The sequence below is a fragment of the Macrotis lagotis genome, chromosome 3, assembly GCF_037893015.1.
Source record: "Macrotis lagotis isolate mMagLag1 chromosome 3, bilby.v1.9.chrom.fasta, whole genome shotgun sequence".
Lineage (NCBI taxonomy): Eukaryota > Metazoa > Chordata > Mammalia > Peramelemorphia > Peramelidae > Macrotis > Macrotis lagotis.
This window is the reverse complement of record NC_133660.1, coordinates 221995175-222014418: the sequence shown is the minus strand read 5'-3', so window position 1 is coordinate 222014418 and position 19244 is coordinate 221995175. Positions and strand designations below refer to the sequence as shown.

At 34.0% G+C, this 19244-nt stretch overlaps 1 protein-coding gene across 3 annotated transcripts in view; it reads right to left on the bottom strand.

Moving 5' to 3' along the window:
• The window catches only part of LOC141518159 (lateral signaling target protein 2 homolog), a 149240-nt gene that overhangs the window by 46913 nt on the left and 83083 nt on the right, over positions 1–19244 (bottom strand). For all 3 annotated transcript variants that reach the window (XM_074229917.1, XM_074229918.1, XM_074229920.1), the window contains exons 3-4: positions 5468–5605; positions 2924–3126 (exon numbers count right to left, since the gene is read on the bottom strand). In XM_074229917.1, coding sequence (XP_074086018.1) covers positions 2924–3126; positions 5468–5605 — 341 coding nt within the window. The remainder of the gene's footprint in view (positions 1–2923; positions 3127–5467; positions 5606–19244) is intronic.

Sequence of the window (19244 nt, the reverse complement as noted above, 5' to 3'; positions counted from 1 at the left end):
GAGGAATAGAGAGTCAAGTCTTGTAATGAATAGCAAAATGCAGAACTGACTATTTTTTAATTTAATCTTGTCTCCTCAAAGCTTTGTGCTGCTCCTGGCTCAAAGGCCAATGCTCTGTCTGCCACCCAGCCATCCCTACTATTATTACTATTTTATTTTGGGTCTTTTTTGTTTCTTTTTTTTGGTTTTTGCAGGGCAGTGGGGTTTGGGTGGTTTGCATGTCACACAGCTGGGTGATTGTTGGGTGTACGGGGCCGGATGTGGGCTCAGATGCTCATGGCTCCAGGGCTGGTGCTCTGTCCATTGTGCCACTTGGCCATACCTACAATTATTACTTTTTTTTATTTTAATTTTTTTTCTCTCCCCTTTACTTTATTGCTCAAGCGAGTCTATATTTTGGGGGGAGGGGGTATTTTGTTTACTCTTAAACAAGAATATTTTTATTAATGTATAAAAAAATTATTTGTACAAAATGAGAATAAAGAAATATTAAATATAAAAACCCCCCAAAAACCTGAATGTTAAAAACTCTTTATATGTAATTGGAAATAAATAAAATGTTATTGCTATAGAGCTAAAAATAAAAATCTGCCCATTTTTTCCAAACCATAAAAAAAAGAATGTATACAAAAAAAAGATACAAAAGACAAAGTAGATGATTTAAATCCAATGAAATTGAAAAGTTTTTGCATGAACAAAACTAAGGAAACAAGGATAAGAAGGGATGAGACTGGGGAAAAAGGTCTTTCTACTATATATCTGATAAAGATCTGAAATCAAGATTTAAAGGTAACTAACAAAAATGTATAAGATCAAAAACTATTCCTCAATAGGAAAATGGATAAAATATTAATAGATTAATTTTTAAAAGATGAATTTCAAACTATCAATAACTTTATAAAAGAACATACCAAATTATTTATTATAAGAGAAAGACAAATCTAAACAATTCTGAGATTTTACCTCACACCTTTATAGATCTGCAATAATAGTTAAGATCTGACAGAAAGATGGATATACTAATGCCCTATTGGTAGAGCTATGAAATAATATAACCACTCTGGAAATCATTTCATAACTATGGTAAGAAAATGACTAAAATATTTAGCAAAAATTAACCAATCTAACAAGTATTTATTATGTACCTACTATATGCTAGAGCCCTGGGTATATAGGTAAAGACATTGGAATAGGGCAGCTAGATGGCGCAGTGGATATGGGCAGATAGGTGGTGCAGTGGATAAAGCACCAGCCCCGGAGTCAGGAGTACCTGGGTTCAAATCTGGTCTCAGACACTTAATAATTACCTAGCTGTGTGGCCTTGGGCAAGCCACTTAACCCCATTTGCCTTTCAAAAAAAAAAGACATTGGAATGCTCTCTACTCTCCATGAGCTTATATTTTAATGGAAGAAAATAGCATTTACATATAAAATATATTCTACTAAAGTAAAAATATGTGCAAAATAGTTCATTACTAGGTAGTTTGGGAGAGAGGACACCAGCAGTTGGAAGGGATGAGGAAAGATTTTATGTAGAAGATGGTATGAGTTTCATCTTACAAAAGGAAAGATACTTTATAAAGCAGAGATAGGGAAGAAAAACATAGAAAATGGAGATAAAAAATGAAATGTGTATAGGAGGAACAAAGAGAAGAGCAGTTTGACTGTTTTGAAGAGTGTAGGAGAAGGGAAATGTTCAATGAGGGCAAAAAGACAGGTTGGGTTCAGGTATAGAAGATCTTACAAACTAAACAAAGGAATTTATCATAAAGCTAAGCATATTCTCCAAGGGTATTAATGATAAAAAAAAGAAAGGTCCATATATACCAAAAATATTTAATAGAATTTTTTATATTTGCAAAGAACTACAAACAGATTTCCTCAAGTTGATAATGGTAAAACAAATTATGGTACATAAACCTAGTGGAAACACACTCTAAGAATTAATAAGTATAGTATATAAAGAGAAACATGAGAAAGTTGAAATGAATTTATATAAAAAGGAAAAAAACACATTGATGAAAACAATGCAAAATGAGGAAAACAACCACAAAAAAATTGGAACTGAATGCTGGAAAATTAAAATGATCAGAGTAGGTCAAAAGAAAAAATATAAGAGATCATACTCCTCCCTTCTTAATTGAAGGAACTACAGTCATAGAATATGAATGTTAACGTCAGACTTTTTTGATATATTGGTCAATTTTGCTGCATTGTGTTTTTTCCATTTTTTCTTTATTAGATGGATCTCTGGGGGGAGTGGGGACATTGAGAAATAGTTGTCAGGTACAAACAAAAGATAAAACTGTATTTTTTTAAATATTTCTCATCCAGGAGATGATATGATTAGGAAAGGAGATAGACTAATTATATAGTGAGAGGGTAGTCAAATTTCTCTACTAGAACGTACATAATGATAAAAGACCTAGACTCTAGAGCAAGAGTTCTTAATCTGAAGTCTGAAATTTGGTTTTTCAACATTTTGATAAAATTTCTGTATTTATTTCATGAATTTAAAAACATTATTCTGGGTATATAAAAAAAAAAAGTCAATAATGTTCCCCTAAAGAAAGGCGTCCTGCATGTTGGGTGATTTGCACATAGTGAGAAGGGTATAGGAATCTGATATGCTCCTGATGGAGGAGGTGCTCACATTAATGAGATCATGAATTCACCCAAATATAATAAGTGTTTAATAAATGTTTAAATGACTGTTTTCATACATTGGGATTTATCTACAACTAGAATGGCCTCCATCATGTAATTAGTTTTTGGCCATTCCACTTACTATAAGAATCAGTCTTTTTCCTTAGGAAATAAATATAAATCTCAAAGCTTTGAAAATTTAGCCACAGTGACAGAAAATAATATGAAAATTATATGCGTGAATGCTCATTGCAAGTATTTATAGCATTTAATTTACCTCAACTCAAATTCAGCAAATAAGACATCAAAATGCTTGAGAGACTCTTTCATTTTTTCAGTATAAATATTTAAATCTCTTAAGGCTTGGTCCCGAATGAGGTTTCTAAGTTCTTCCAAGCTACGAGTCAGATCCTTGGCTAGTGGCCTCATAGCCATGCTCTCTATTTCACGATTCATGATAATTGAACCTGCAGACAAGCACTGTTAAAACAGGAGAGATGAGACAGTTAAGAGTTGAAACTACAAATATAATTTTAATCACATAAGTTTCCTTAGCTATTACTGTCCAAAGAGATAAAAATGTGGGTCCTCTGATTTTCATTACCTAGAAAACGTCAAGAATTAGGACAAAACAAAGACTGCTTCTAAGAAAATATTTTGCCATACTGAAAAAACGTTTTAAAATAAACATGCTTTTCCCTATGTGATTTTTAAGTTCCTATTTTTAGGAATTTAGTTTCTTGTCTAACATGCAGCAACTGTTAGAAAAACTATTTTAAGTATAATTGGCATGCTCAGGACAATGACATTTATTAACAAGCAGTTCCACCAAGCTAGCATACAGCATAAAGATAGTCCTATGAGAGCATTCTCTTTTCCTATGTCAAACAAATTTTTACTAATATGTAAAGATAAAGCTATAAACCAAATTAGGGCACTGTCTTCCCATCTTTATTGTAATCTATTTATTTAACAGGCTTTGAAAAATTCTCTTCAATCCCCTTTCTTTCAGACCATGCCAGAGTTTCTCAATTAATTTGCCTTATAGCACATTATTGTGCTTGATATATGAAAGGGCACAGGTTCCCAGCATCGAACCTGGAATCACGAACATCTGAGTTCAAATCTAGCCTCAGACATTGACTAGCTGCATGACTCCGGGCAAGTCACTTGGACCTGTTTGCCTCAATTTCTCCATCTGTAAAATGAGCTGAAGAAGGAAATGGCAAACCATAATATCTTTGCCAAGACTCACTAAAAGTCAGACATGTCTGAAATGACTAGTAACAACAATAACAAATAGGGATTATAACAGGAATTACCTCCCAGAGTTGTTATGTGATGTGGTGACCACAGTACCTTGCACATAGAAGGTATTAAATAGAAATGTTAGCCATTATTACTATTGAAAGAACCAATGAATTCTAGAGAGAAGGGGGAATCTTCTAGAGAAATGAGGTTGTGGAAAAAATAAAAGGTTTAAAGTCTATTTCCTCTCAGAGGAAATTTTGTTTAAAAAATCAGATTAGATCAGGAGTTCTTGTTTTGTGTCATGGACCCTTTGGGAAGTCTGGTGAAGTCTGCGGATCCCTTCCCAGAATATTTTAAATGCATAAAATAATTTACATGGGAAACCATTTATACTGAAATATGATTATCAAAATGATTGAAATAACAGACCCTAGGTTAAAGGCCTCTAGATCATATGATCTCAAAGGTCTCTTTTACTATACTAAATCAATGATACACTTTTAAACTATGGGCCACTTGTTGGTACAGGGAATAGATACCCAGTCTGGAGCCAGAAAGACCTGAATTCATATGTGACCTCAGACACTTGCTAGTTTTATGACCCTGGGAGAGTCACTTATCTGTGTTTATCTCAGTTTCCTCATCTGTAAAATGAACTGGAGGAGGAAATGGCAAATCACTCCAGGATCTTGGCCAAGAAAACTTCAAATGGAGTCACAAAGAGTCAGACACAAGTAACTAACTAAACAATTTCAAACTTCAGGATGTAACAAAGTACCTAAGTTTTCAGTATCAGGTCCCATTCTCCCCTAATACAAATGTTGTAAAGATCTGAAGACTTCAAGAATATCAAGTCTTCCTCAAAAAAAGTTGAGCAGTCATGTCCTAGGGAAATAAATCTAATTGGCATGCTGGGAGAATGACATTTATTACGAGTAGTCCCATCAAAATGAAGTTTTAAGATAGCAAAATAAGTTACTTTTATAAAGACTCAAAGTTATTCTAAGTTTCATCAACAGATTAAATTTACTAAATTTTTTTGATTTCAAAATTGAAATTACATATGTGTGTGTGTGTGTGTGTGTGTGTGTGTGTGTGTGTATATGTAAATTAAAGCTATGGTTCCCAGTTATTTGTTCCTTACTCACTAAAAATAACCAGATCCTCTTATTTAAACAAAAAGTAATTCTGAGAACAGATGACAATTTGTCCAATTTAAATCTTATTTCCTTTAACACATGAATGGGAAAAATTATGTCCATGGCAAGATGCAGTGCTAAGAATCCCCTGGTAGAGTTAAAAGACCTAGATTCAGATCCCAGTTCTGTCACCTCCCAGACATGTGGCCTAGGCAAGCACTCCTTTCAACCTCAGATTCTTTATGTTTTGAAGAAAGAAAGCTGGAAAACCTAAAGTAATAGACAGGTTTGAGTCTATGTTGTTTCACCTTCAAATATCAAGAGAAAGCATATTTATTTCTTGGTTACAAGAAATTATATTATATTATTATATTATTATTATTATTATTATTATATTATAAAAACAAAAGCACAAAAATTAGAAACCATACCTCTGCTCCAAACCAAAGCTGGCCAGCCAGATTGTCATGACGTATCTCCTCTGGGAACTTAACACAAAAATCCCGATTTGCTCTATCACTTGGAATGCATTCATCCATTATCTGATTTATAATGTTTAACACGTTATCCTAAAACAAAAATAATTTAAAATTATGTGAATAACATTTTCTCCTGTCCCACAAATTGAGTTAAAATAATATGATCAGGTTTAACAAGGATGTTAGAGTTTATCATCTGAAAATCTTGTTATTGGTAAATAATACATACCTGATTTTGTAGCAAAGATCCTGGGAGTAGTTTGTCATATCCTTCTCCAGTTCATTTTACAAATGAGGAAACTGAAGCAACCAGAGTTAAGTGATTTTTCCCAGGGTCACACAGCTACTAAGTGTCTGAGCCTGGATTTGAATTCAGGTCTTCTTGATTCCAGGGTCTGGTATTCTGTCCACTCTGGTCTCATACACTTACTAGCTGTGTGACTCTGGGCAAGTCACTTCACCCTATTTGCCTCTGTTTCCTCATCTGTAAAATGAGCTGGTGAAGGAAATGGCAAACTACTCAAGTATCTCTGCCAAGAAAACTCCAAATGGGGTCATGAAGAGTCAGACATGACTGAAAAACAACAAAATATATACCTGTGGCATTCAAGTTCTTTACAAAATATATAAAGGCAATTTATGTAGCTGGAGTTTATGTAGTCAAGGAAATTTCAGAGTATCACAGAATTGCAAAACCAGAAAGAATCTTGGAAGCAATTAAAACCAGCTCCTGTATTTTACAAATTAACGTGTTAAAAATTCAAAGAAATAAAGAGAGTTGTCCAACTCTGGAAAGGTTAGAAGGGACAATGAGATTGAAATGCCAAACAATGGACCTCATAGTTGCTCCGAGAGGTAACATGGAATCACTGGAGCTCACTGAATGGGATGGTGACATCAAGAATATAACTGCACTTTAGAAAAATCATTTTGGCTGCTTTGTAGAAGACAGATTGGGACAGAATGCAATTTAAGGCAGGGAGGCTATTTATTACAATGGTCTAGGCAAGAGGCAATGAGGATCAAAACTGAAAGTCACCATATGAATGAAAAGAAGAGGATGCACACGAGAGTTACAGGAAAGCACAAGCAATAAGATTTGTCAATGTATTGGCTTATATGGGGTGAATCATAGTGAATAGTTGAGGAAGACTCCAAGGTTAAAGCCTAGGTGATTAGAATGATGTTGGTAGAAAATTGGAGAAGGAGGGGGGGAGAGGAGTACATGAATCTCACTTTCTTTGGAACTAGCTTATAGAGGGTATAACATACACACTCAGTTGGGTGTAGAAATCTAAGGCGCCATACAAGAAAGTAGGAGGGAAAGATGACTGGGGCAGGGGGCAGTAATGGCACTGAGAGGCAGGGCAAAGTGGACGGAGGTAAAAAAGGTCAGAAGCAAAACACTTTTGAAAATGAGCAGGGTCAGGGCACCTAGGTGGCACAGTGGATGGAGTACTGGCCTGGAGACAGCGGGACCTGAGCTCAAATCTGACCTCTGACACTTAATAATTACCCAGCTGTGTGACCTTGGGCAAGTCACTTAACCTCATTGCCTTGCAAAACACATAGGGGAGACTGAACAGGGTGAAAGGAAAGAGAGAGAGAGAGAGAGAGAGAGAGAGAGAGAGAGAGAGAGAGAGAGAGAGAGAGAGAGAGAAGGATGAACAGGGGAAATATATAGTTAGAAATCAATACTATGAAAAATATTTACAGCCAATTTTCTGATAAAGACTTTATTTCTCAAACGTACAGAAAATTAAGTCAAATTCATAAAAATAAAAGCCATTCCTCAATTGATAAATGGACAAAGGATATGAACAGGCAGTTTTCAAACAAAGTAATCAAAACTATCTATGGTTTTATGAAATATGCTCTAAATCTAAATATTGATTAGAGAAATGCAAACTAAAACAACTCTGACCACACTTGTATCAATCAATTTGGCTAATATGTCAGAAAAGAAAATGAAAAATGTTGGGAGGGGATTTGAGAAAATTAAAATACTAATGCTATTTGTTGAAGTTTATACTGATTCAACCTTTATGAAGAACAATTTGAAACTATGCCCAAAGGGTTATAAAACCATGTCCTTTGATCAAGCAATACTATTAGGTTTGTATTACAAGATATATAAAAAAAAGGAAAAGGACTTATTTATACAAAAATATTTAAAGTATAAGATATCTAGTTCAAAAATCATAAAAGTCAGTTAGTCATTCTGTCCTTCCCTGATTTCCCCATCTATTACCTTCTCTCTATCATTGCTTTCTTTTTTGACAGTCTTGACCTTCTTGACAGTGAATCTGCTGCCATTTTTTTCTATTAATATCCATGCCTTGCCAAACTTCAACCCATCATCCACTTTTTCTGCTCCTTACCTTGTACCACCAAGTGCTCTGCTAATAGAAGTTACAGAATCTGGCCAACTAAATCAATTACAAATTTATGTTTTCTACTGTCAATTGGACCCCTCACTGCTAACCTGAAACCCTTTTATTCTCCCGCTGACTGACTGCTCTGTCTCTTTTTTATTTGATTTTTTAAACTAATTTTTTCAAATAAAAATCTGCCTTTTCTCTCTCCTCCTACCTCCCTTCAACAAAGAAATGCAAAAGTACTTTTATAAATATGTATAGTCAAGTAAAACAAATTCCTTCTTGTACTGACCTTGTCTAAAAAAAGTATTGCACTTCATTCTTCAATATATCACCCTCTCTGTCTGGAGATGAGTATAATTCCTTTTCAGTTCTCTGGAATTGGGGTTAATCAATTGCATTGATCAGATTTTCTAAATTTTTCAGAGTTGTCTGTTTTCATAATTTTATTCTTTTTATATAAATTATTCCACTGGTTCCTCACTGTACTCTGCATCAATTCAAAAAGAGTTCTTGGGTCATCTCTGACATTTACTAGCCATGTGACTATGCACAAGTCACTTAAAAAATCTATGAAATCTTAGCTTCTTAATCTTTAAAATGGCAATAATAATATTTGTGGTACCTAATTCAAAGGGCTTGCATAAATGTCAAGTGTTTTTATTACTCCATGATAACTAGCCTGGCAGTTAGAGGTAGGCAGATTTCTCCCTCTCCCCCTCCTTTTTAATTGATTACCTTTTTGATTAAGCATATGATAGGGGGCTTCCATTTTAGAAGAACATGATTCTAAGTAGGATGGAATTACAGGGCTGAATGGAAGCTTCAAAAATCAACTACTTTCCATTCCTCTCACTCCCCTACCACTTTACAAATAAGGAGCATTGGGGAAGAGCCAAGACATTCTAGAACCTAGGGCTCCAGTATAGCATTCTTTCTGGTATATTATACTCTGAGTTTTTAATGTGTTTTAGCTTTTTCTATTATAAAGAGGAAAAGATAATTATTAACTTTTAGAAAGAACATCAAAATAGGAATCTGGATGCTTGGGTCTCAGTCCTAGCTTAGCCACTAAGTAACCTTTCCTTGTTGCCTCTCTCTATATTTCATATGTGCACAGCTATCTGCTTTTATTTCTTTCAACTGAGTGCAAGCTCCCTGAAGGCAGGGGGTTGTTACCTGCCTTTCTACCACCAGTCATCAGCACAAAGCCTGGCCCACAGAACGTGCTTAAATCCGACACTTGCTGATTGATTATATGTGAGTATGCCTGTGTGTGTGCATGTGTTTATGTGTATATGTGGGTGTAAGTGCATGTGTAAGTTCATGTGAGTATGTAGTTCTCTTACTGGTTTGTATAGATTGCTCCCAATAGAGCAGAACCAAAAGATGGGCTCTATGTAATATGGGATATTTTAAAAATTAAGGCCACCAAGTGATGTTTACAAAATCAAACTGATTTAAAGACTCTGCTCAAGTTCACCCAATCAACGAATAATTAAGTTAAAACTCAAGATTCAAGGTCTAGTGCTGAACTCATTTAAACTGAAATCATGCTGGATTATATAAAATAAGTTTTAATGGTAGTAAAATGTGAACTTGAGTTACCTCATTTCAAATTTAGTCTATCACATCAAAAAATAAACCAAAAACCATTTGTGATTTTGTTATAATACTGAAATAATATTTAAAAGTTTTTTCTTGCTCTATATTATTAAATAGTGAGTTCAACTGATCCCCTTCATTTGTTTGATTTTCAGAAGTAACATTTTCTCATTATGATGAATTGTTCAGTTCTTTTGAAAAAAAAAAAAGCATCCCTACACAGCCTGACTTCTTCAGGAATAATACTTTATCTCAAGATCGGTTCATGATTTAAAATGAATCTCACAGATTTGGTGAATAAAAAAACAGATAAATGTTCAGTAACTAGCAAACTTGAACTGTTCAGGATTTAAATACTATTTATGTAGACATTTGAAATAGTAATTTTTCTATATCACTCATTATTTCATTTTTTTCCCAGTTCTAAGAGCAGTGATTGACTTGTTCATAATAGCATTAATAAAAAAATCCAGACATTCATTTCTTTTCCTGATTCTACAAGCTTCTGCCATCATAAAACCTACAAAAGGAATGTGTGATAATTATCTACCATGATAAGTTCAGATGGAATTAGCAATTCATACTCTGGAAAGAATGCCAATCAAATTAGATGAACTAACCAATGCAGAGTAAGCAAATGAATCGCTGGTTTAATAGCATTTTATGGAACATTCAAAATAGCTGATTACAGTAAATTGCATTATAAGCTAAAAATGAATGTACATAAACATATGGAAATGTGAGATTTAGTTTAAGAAACAAAAATCAACTAGTTGGTTATAAAATATGCAATATTTTATTCAATTGATATTGCTCCAGTGGAACACAAGGGTCCTCATTCTACATCACTAGTAGATTTGAGTTACCCTTTAGTTCATACACAAGGTCTAATTTCAATAATTAGTTTAAAAGTCTTCAGTAGAATGGTTAGTAAAGCAGGTCTTTCCTTTAAAGCTTAAACACCATATTCCTTGGTTAACTATATCAAGGAGCACTCATTTTCTATGAAGTTCAAAGGATAATAAATTTGGAGGTACAAGAGTTTGTTTTTGTACAATCATTCAGTTAGATCTGATTCTTTGTGACCTCATGGACAGATGGAGAAGACTTTTGGGAGTCCCTTGGACAGTAAGGAGATCAAATACGTAGATTTTTTTAAAAAGTCTATGCAAGTTCATGTTCGTTCTTTCTCTGACACTATCTATCCAGGTCATCATCTGTTGTACTCTTTTCCTTTTGTCTTCAATCTTTCCCAACATTAGGATTTTTTCCAATGAGTCTTATTTCTCATTATGGAGACATAGAATTTAAGCTTCAGCATTTGGCATTTCAGTGAGTAGCCTGAATTAACTTCTTCAAGAACTGACTTATTTGTTGGAGAGGATGGAGGGAAAATGAGACATTAATGTACTACTGGAGGAGTAATGAAATGATTCAATAATTCTGTAGAACAATTTGGAATTATACTCATAGGGTTATAAAACCATGCCTACCCTTTGACCTAGCAACGCCACTACTAGATCTATATTCCAAAAGAGATGAAAAACAGGAAGAAAAAGGATCTAATTATGTAAGGATATTTATAGCAGCTCTTTTCTGGTAGGCAAGGAATTGGAAATTGAAGGAATGCCATTAAGTGGGGGAATGGCTGAAGAAGTAGTGGTATGTGTTTGTGATGGAATGTTATTCTGCTATAAGAAATGATGAACAAGATGCTCTCAGTAAAATCTGAAAAGATTTACATGAGTAGATGCAGTGGGGAATGTACTGTATATAAAATCACTGTGATATTTATTGTAGGATGATCAACTGTAAATGACTTGGCTTTTCTCAGCAATACTGTGACCCAAGACAACTCTGAAGGATAAAGATGTACTAACCATCCCCAAAGACAAAGCTGATGGTATATGAACAGAAACTGAAGCACTTTTTTTCTTTACTTTTTTTTTCCTTGAGGTTCCTTTGGTGGGGGAGGGGGGATTCTTCTATGGTTATTTTCACAACATGACTATTATGGAAATGTTTTGCATGCCTACACACTTTTAACTTTTCTCAATAAGGAGGTGTGGGGTGAAAGGAAGGGAGAAAATTAGGAACTCAAAGTGTTAAAAATGAATGTTAAAACTTGTTTTTGCAGGTAAATGGGGGGAAAATAAAATAAAAAGCATTATTCTAAGAAAAAAATGACTTATTTGATCTCTCTGCAGTCCACAGGACTCCCGAAAGTCTTTTTCATCACTAATTTGAAAGTATCTATTCTGTGGCAGTCAGTTTTCCTGATAGTCCAACTCTCATAGTCATGATATGGCTACTAGGAAAAACCACAGCAAGGTGATGTCTCTGCTTCTTGGTGTGCATTCCAGATTTTTTCACATCTTTTTTTTGAGGGAGCAAGTATTTTTTAATTTCATAACTGCAGTTACCATGTTCAGAGATTTCTGAGCCCCAAAATATGAAATCTATGCTGCTTTCATATCTTCTTCCTCTATTTCCCAGGAAGTGATGGAACCAGTTCCCAAGATCTTATTTTTTTTTTTGAGGCTAAGCTTTAAGCAAGTTTTTACACTCTTCTCTTTCACCCATATCGAAAGGTTTCTTAATTCCTCTTCACTTTCTTCCACCAGATTGGTATTGTCTACATATCTGAGATTACTGATATTTCTCCCAGCCACCTCAGTTTCAGCTTTTGATTCACCCAGGCTAGCATTTCAAATAAGCTAAATAAATAAGGTGACAATAGACAGACTTGTACTCCTTTTCAATCTTAAACCAATCAGCTATTCCATCTTTGATTCTAACTATAGCTTCTTGGCCTGTATATAGGTACCCCCCAGGAGACAAGTATGTTCATCTCTTTGAGTACTTGCCATATTTTAATGTAATCCACACAGTCAAAATCTTGTTTTCTGGAACTCCCTTCCTTTCTCCATTATCTAGCAAATGTTGGCAATTTGGTCTCTAGTTCCTTGGTTTCTTTGAAATCCAGCTTGCTCCTCAGACAATTCTTGGCTCATACATTACCAGAGCCTTACTCGCAGTCTGAAGACTAACCTTGCTGGCATGTGAAATGGGCACCATTGGTTCGTAATCGGAACATTCCTTATCATTGCCCTTCTTTAGGACTGGAATATAACCTGCTCTTTTCCAAATAAGTGGCAACAGCTGTTTTCCAAATTTGCTAACATACTGAGTGTAGCATTTTAACTTTGAGAGTTTTAAATAGCTCCACAGGAATTCCATCAGTTCCATTAGCTTTATTATTAACAATATCTCTGAAGGTCCATCTGACTTCATTCTCCAGGGTGTCTGGTTCTAGATCAGGAAGCACACGCTTGTGCTCAATATCAATGATGTTAAGATCTTTCCTGCATTCTTGCCATCTCTTCTTAGTTCAAGTTACAGACTTACAGAATGATTAAGTGATTGTCCCCAAGTCACATAGGTCATCTGACTCCAAATCCAGTACTCTTTCTCTGGTGACATTTTGTGACTATAAGAGGGCTTGGAATATGATATTCAGGATGGCAAAAAACCCAGAATTACAACTAAGAACAATCTATCCAGCAAAATGGATTACAGTCCTTAATGGGGAAAATGGTTATTTAATGGGAAAAAAAACAGCTGAATAGAAAATATGACATGTATACATAAAACTCAAGAGAAGTACAACAAGATAAACATGAAAGAAAAATATAAGAGACTGAAAATGCTTAGACCGTATTTTCCTAAATGGAAAATGATCACTGAAATTCATAACTTGATCATTATTAAAAAATTTTCAAATATATAGGGAACTAAGTAAAATTAATAAGAGCCATTCTCCAATTGATAAATAGTGAAAGGACATGACTAGATAGTTTTCAGATGACACAATCAAAGCTATCTATAGTCATATGAAAAAACTGTTCTAAATCACTATTGAGAGAAATATAAATTTAAAAAACCTCTGAGGTACAAAATCATACCTATCAGAAATTACAAATGCAAAATGAATTAAGGGAAAATTGGGACACCAATGCATTGCTGATGGAGTTGTGAACTGGTGCAACCATTCTAAAGAATAATTTGGAACTATGTCCAAAGGGCTAATAGAACTGGGTGTGTATACATATACATACATACATACATACATATATATATGCATATAAAACCTTTGATCTAGCAAGACTACCACTCAGTCTGTATCCCAAAGAGATAAAAGAAAAAGGAAAGGACTTATGTGTACAAAAATATTACAATAATTCTTTTTGTGGGGGCAGCTAGGTGGCATAGTGGATAGAGCACCGGCCTGGGAGTCAGGAGTATCTGAGTTCAAATCCAGCCTCAGACACTTAATAATTACCTAGGTGTGTGGCCTTGGGCAAGCCACTTAACCCCACTGCCTTGCAAAAAAAAAAAAAGCCTATTAAAAATAATTCTTTTTGTGATGGTAAAGAAGTGTAAATTGAAGGGAATGGCTAGACAAGTTGTGGTACAAGACTGTGATGGAGTACTACTGTACTATTCAAGAATTGATGAGGGATGGTTTCAGAAAAAAAAACAAAAGAAAACATAGGAAGACCTATGTGAACTGATACAATATGAAGTGTGAAGAACCAAAAGATCCTGGCACAGTCAAAGCAATGCTGTATTGATGACTTGGCTATTCTGATCAAAACAATGATCCAAGACAATTCTAAAGACTCATGATGAAAAAGTACTATCCATCATCAGAGAGAGAGAGAGAAGAGAGAGAGAGAGAGAGAGAGAGAGAGAGAGAGAGAGAGAGAACGAACTAATGAAGTCTGACTGCATATCAAAGTATAACTTTCTGGTTTTATTTTTTCTATTGTTTTTTGTGATATATCTCATATGGAAATGTTCTTCATGATTTCATATGTATAACTGTTATAATTTTGCTTGCCTTCTCAGTGAGTGGGAGAGAGAGTGGGAGGGAAGAACAGATTGAAACTCAAAATTTTAAAAGAAAAGAATATTTTAAAAAACAAAAAAGAAAAATTAATTAGACCAAAACCACAATGTAATATCCCAATGACCTAGATATAAATGGTAATATCATAATCAAATTAGAGGAGAGGGAAAAGTGATACCTTTCTCATATATGGAGAGAAGAGTTTTTAACTATATAGGAGATAAATATCATATAGGATAAAATTCACATTTAGAACTATATCATATAAGGTAGCTAGGTGGTGTAGTGGATAGAACATGAACCTTGGAGTCAGAAGGACCTGAATTCTGTTTTTGTTTTTGTTTTTTAGGTTTTTTCAAGGCAAATGGGGTTAAGTGGCTTGCCCAAGGCCACATATTAGGTAATTATTAAGTGTCTGAGACTGGATTTGAACCCAGGTACTCCTGACTCCAGGGCTGGTGCTTTATCCACTCTGCCACCTAGCCGGACCTGAACTCAAATCCAAATTCAGACATTTAATAATTACCTTGGGCAAGTCACTTTAACCCCATTACCTTGCCAAAAAAAAAATAAAATTTAAAAACTTCTGCCCAAACAAATTCAAAATAGCTAAAATCTTAAGGAAAATAATTAACTGGGAAAATTATTACAGCAAGAGTCCATAATAAAGGTCAGATATTAGAGATCCAGAATTAGAAGGAACATGAAATTCAGTGCCTAAAATTCAAAGAGAAAACAGAGGCTCTAGTTGAGTGACTCAAACACAGCAGTAGTATCAGGTGGAATTTGAAGCCAGGATTTCTACCACCAACAACAATGCACTTTTCCTCTAATTCAAATGTACAAGAGCAAGAGTCATTTCTCTGTAAATTAATAAGTTAAAAGAAAAGATCAGGTAGTCCTTAAAATAAGAAAAAGAAGCAACTGATTTGCAACTAGGTGGCGCTTTGGATAGAGTGGATAGAGAAGTCACTTAACCCTGTTGCCTTAGTTTCCTCATCTACAAAAATGACCTGGAGAAGGAAATAGCAAACCAAGTCTTTATCTTTTCCAAGAAAACCCCAAACAGGGTAATGAAGAGTTGGACGTGACTGAAAAAATGACTGAACAACAAGTAATCAACAGCCATATAAAAAAAGCTCCAAATCAGTAACTTATTAACATAATTGTGAGGATTTACCTCAAATGCATCAGATTGGCAAAGTTTATCAGAACAGAAAATGAAAATTATTAGAGGAACACTGACAGTATATGAACACTAATGTATTTTGGATGTAACTATGAATTTGTCTAGCCATTCTGGAAAGCAATTTGAAGCCATTCTTCAAAAGATATTTAACTGCCCTATTTTAACCTATCAATACAAGGCATGAACTCGAATGAGAACCCACATACTCAAAGCAACACTTTAGGTTGTGGCAAAGAAATGGAAACTAAAGAAGTACTGTTAATGGGAGAATGAATAAACATAGTATGATATATTAATGTAAGAGAATATTATTTAAGAGATATATTTTTTAAATGGGAAAATGTATCAATTGATGCAGAAGGAAGGAAACAAAAGCTGGAGATGAACTTATAATGTCCACAACACTGTAATGAAAAAGCACTTTGAAAGTCTTAAGAACTGTTTTATCAACACAGTGACAAACCATGACTCCAAATAAGACTGACAGGAAATATGCTTTCTATCTTCTGATGGAGCTTTCATGGATTACAGATGCACGAGGCACATATTTTTGGGCATGATCAATATATCGATTTGACTATGCTGATTTATTATAAGAAAAGGGGGTTCTTTTGAGGATGAAGAATTTAAGAAGAAAGATGATTATAGTAATGGCATAAAAGTAAAAAGAAAAGAGCATCAATAAACATTTTGAAATACAGATAAAAACAGGAAAAAGTTCAGGAGGAAACACAAGCAGGACAGATTTGGAACTAACATATTGAATTTAGTATATACTTAAAAAAAACTTTCTGTAAAGTATGGGGAGTTACAAATACAAACTTTTTTTATATTTTTGTTTATGGGAACATTCATGTTTGCTTGATGTTTATCAAACAATTGCTTTTTTTTTACATTGGTCAGTGGAATATTGAGGTGCAGCCTTTAAAGTAATTGTGAAAGAGGGCCACATGAAGTTCGATAATTTGTGAATTTTTAAACATTTTTTTATATGAAGAATGATCTTGGAAAAAAAAGAGACAAAAGATAACAAAATTCTGCTTCTAGAGAAGTGTTTACCAACAAAAATCAGCATGATTTATAAAAGTTTACATCTATATTTCTATTCTTGATTTTATTCATTTGATTCTTTACCATCACAATTTAGTTAACTATGGATTTGGTAATTGTAATTTGTAATGGGAAGGAAATTGGGCCTTAGTTTTATTCTATTCTAATTGGGTCTATTTCACTATCTAGGGTTTAGGTTAATATCAGCTGTATAACAGAATTATATAAATAAAATCCCATCTACCCATTGAATTGGATATCATTCTCTATGGTAGATTTCTGAATGCATTCATCATGGATATTAAATTGGGTAACATAACTTTGTAAATGATACAAGGTGCATAATTATATACTTTTATCCAGAATCAAAGAAATTTGAAGGAACAAGTAGTTTTAATTATACAAATTAATAAAGAATGGTTTGTGCCTGGGTTATGCATACATGCAGCTGGTGAAAAGACTTAGAAATAGCAATAAGATGGATCTGCCAATGTATAAAGCAAGGTTTCATATAATTTGTATTTGGAAGCCCTTTATCCATATGAAGTAGAAAGCCAGACAGGTCATTTGTGACACAAAACCTGGTAGTATAATGTCAAACTGATATTGGGGAGAAGTTTAGGTCACATGATCAGCAATAAAGAAGATTCATAACTTTTTTCTTCTTTAACCCCTCTCTTAGCTTCAAAAGGAATGAGGTCCTAAATATCAATAGTTATAAGCTAAACCTAAAGTACAACAGAATCCTGAGGAGGTAAATTCCTTGTGAAATAGCAGAAAACCCTAAACCTGAAGAGTGCATCTCTCTCTGGCAGATTCTATGTGTCTGCAACAAATAAGAGAATTTGAAATCTAGGATGGGGCTTACCCCCAAGACAGGGACCCATATATGTTGCAGGGACTTCTTAATTTCTCCATTTTCAGATTCTTTCCAGCCTTGCAAAGGAAAGGAGAAAAAAGGACAAATCTTGAGGACTGAAAACATCTTGGTCTTTTGACTGGGCCTAAGATCTTAGACAGGGACCCCTCAAAGTTTCAATGACTATTAGGACACTCCTGCCCTCCCATCATTCCACTAGAAGTTGTAGAAACTGATGCTGCTCAGCCAATTAAAGGAGAGAGAGTAAGCAGAGTAAGAAAATGAGAACAGGTCAAGAAGAAAAGCTTCAATAAAAGTTCATCACACATGCTGATAAATTGACAAGAAGGATCTTAAAGTCAGAAGGAAAAATGAATAAAACTTCAAAGAACCCTCTTAACACATGCTATAAAGAAAAGTGAAACAATAATGTCTGTTGAAGAGACAAAATCTTATGTTCTCACCAGAGAGCAGAGAACACACAAAAAGGTACTCCAAAAGAGTTCAAAGGAAATAAAATTCATAAAGAGAATTATCAGAAATTAAAGCCCCTAATACAAAAAATTAAAAATGCAATTAGATTAGGAAAAAAATTTAATCCAAGATAAAGATTTTTCTTAAGAAGTAAAAGAAAATGGGACAGTTAGGTGGCATAGTGGATAGAGCACTAGTCCTGGAGAAAAGAGGATCTGAGTTCAAATCCAACCTCAGAGACTTAATAACTGCCTAGTTGCATGAACTTGGGCAAGTCACTTAACCCCATTGCCTTAAATAAAAAAGAAGTAAAAGAAATTAAAAGAGACAGGACATAAAAATACCACAGGGAAGAAAATTTGGCAGAACAAAAGCAATAGTAACAACATTAAAAAAGCATATAAAATCTAAAGATGCTAAACTGACCTTGAAGATAGGATGTGCAGAGATAACTTAAGGTCTTCCAAAAGAATATAATACATCAAAAAATCTGAATATAAGAATGTTATAACACAAGGAAACTACAGGCTACAAAGCTTTGATTGAGAGAATCTACATTTTACAACCAGAAAAAAAAAATCCATGCTTCAAACTCTAAGATAAATTGATGGGTTAAAAAGAGTGATCAGAAAAAGAAAGTTCTAATATGTAGCAAAATATTTATAGTTGTAGTTTGTATAGTAATAAATAATTGTAAACAAAGTTGGTATCTACTTATTGGGGAATGGTTTAAACAAAATCTGGTATATGAATGTGATGGAACATCACACTGTATTGTAGTAATGACAAACACGAGGGAATACAGAAAAACATAGAAGGACTTAAATGAAATGATACAAAATGAAGTAAGCTGAACCAAGAAAACAACATACAAAATAAATACAATAAATAAAGTGGCAGGAGCAACCATCACACATCAATCAAAAGTGAATTCTGCAAAATTACAAAAGAAAAGTAAAACCCCAAGAAAATAAATGGGAGTGAAATCTCCCCAATTTCACTGCAGGGATTGGGAGAGAAGGTCCATTGATGTGGCACACAGCATATATTTTTAAATTTTTTTCAATGTATTGATCAGTTTTATTGATTGATTTTTCTCTTTTTCCTTTTAAAGATATTATCTGTTATATAGGATTGCTTTCTAGGGAAGGGAAGGAACACAGAGACAAATTTACAGAATATTAAGAAAAAATATTAACAAAATTTTATTTTAAAAACAAAATAAAAAGAATTCTCAGAATCTACAATATAGGGGAAAGTGT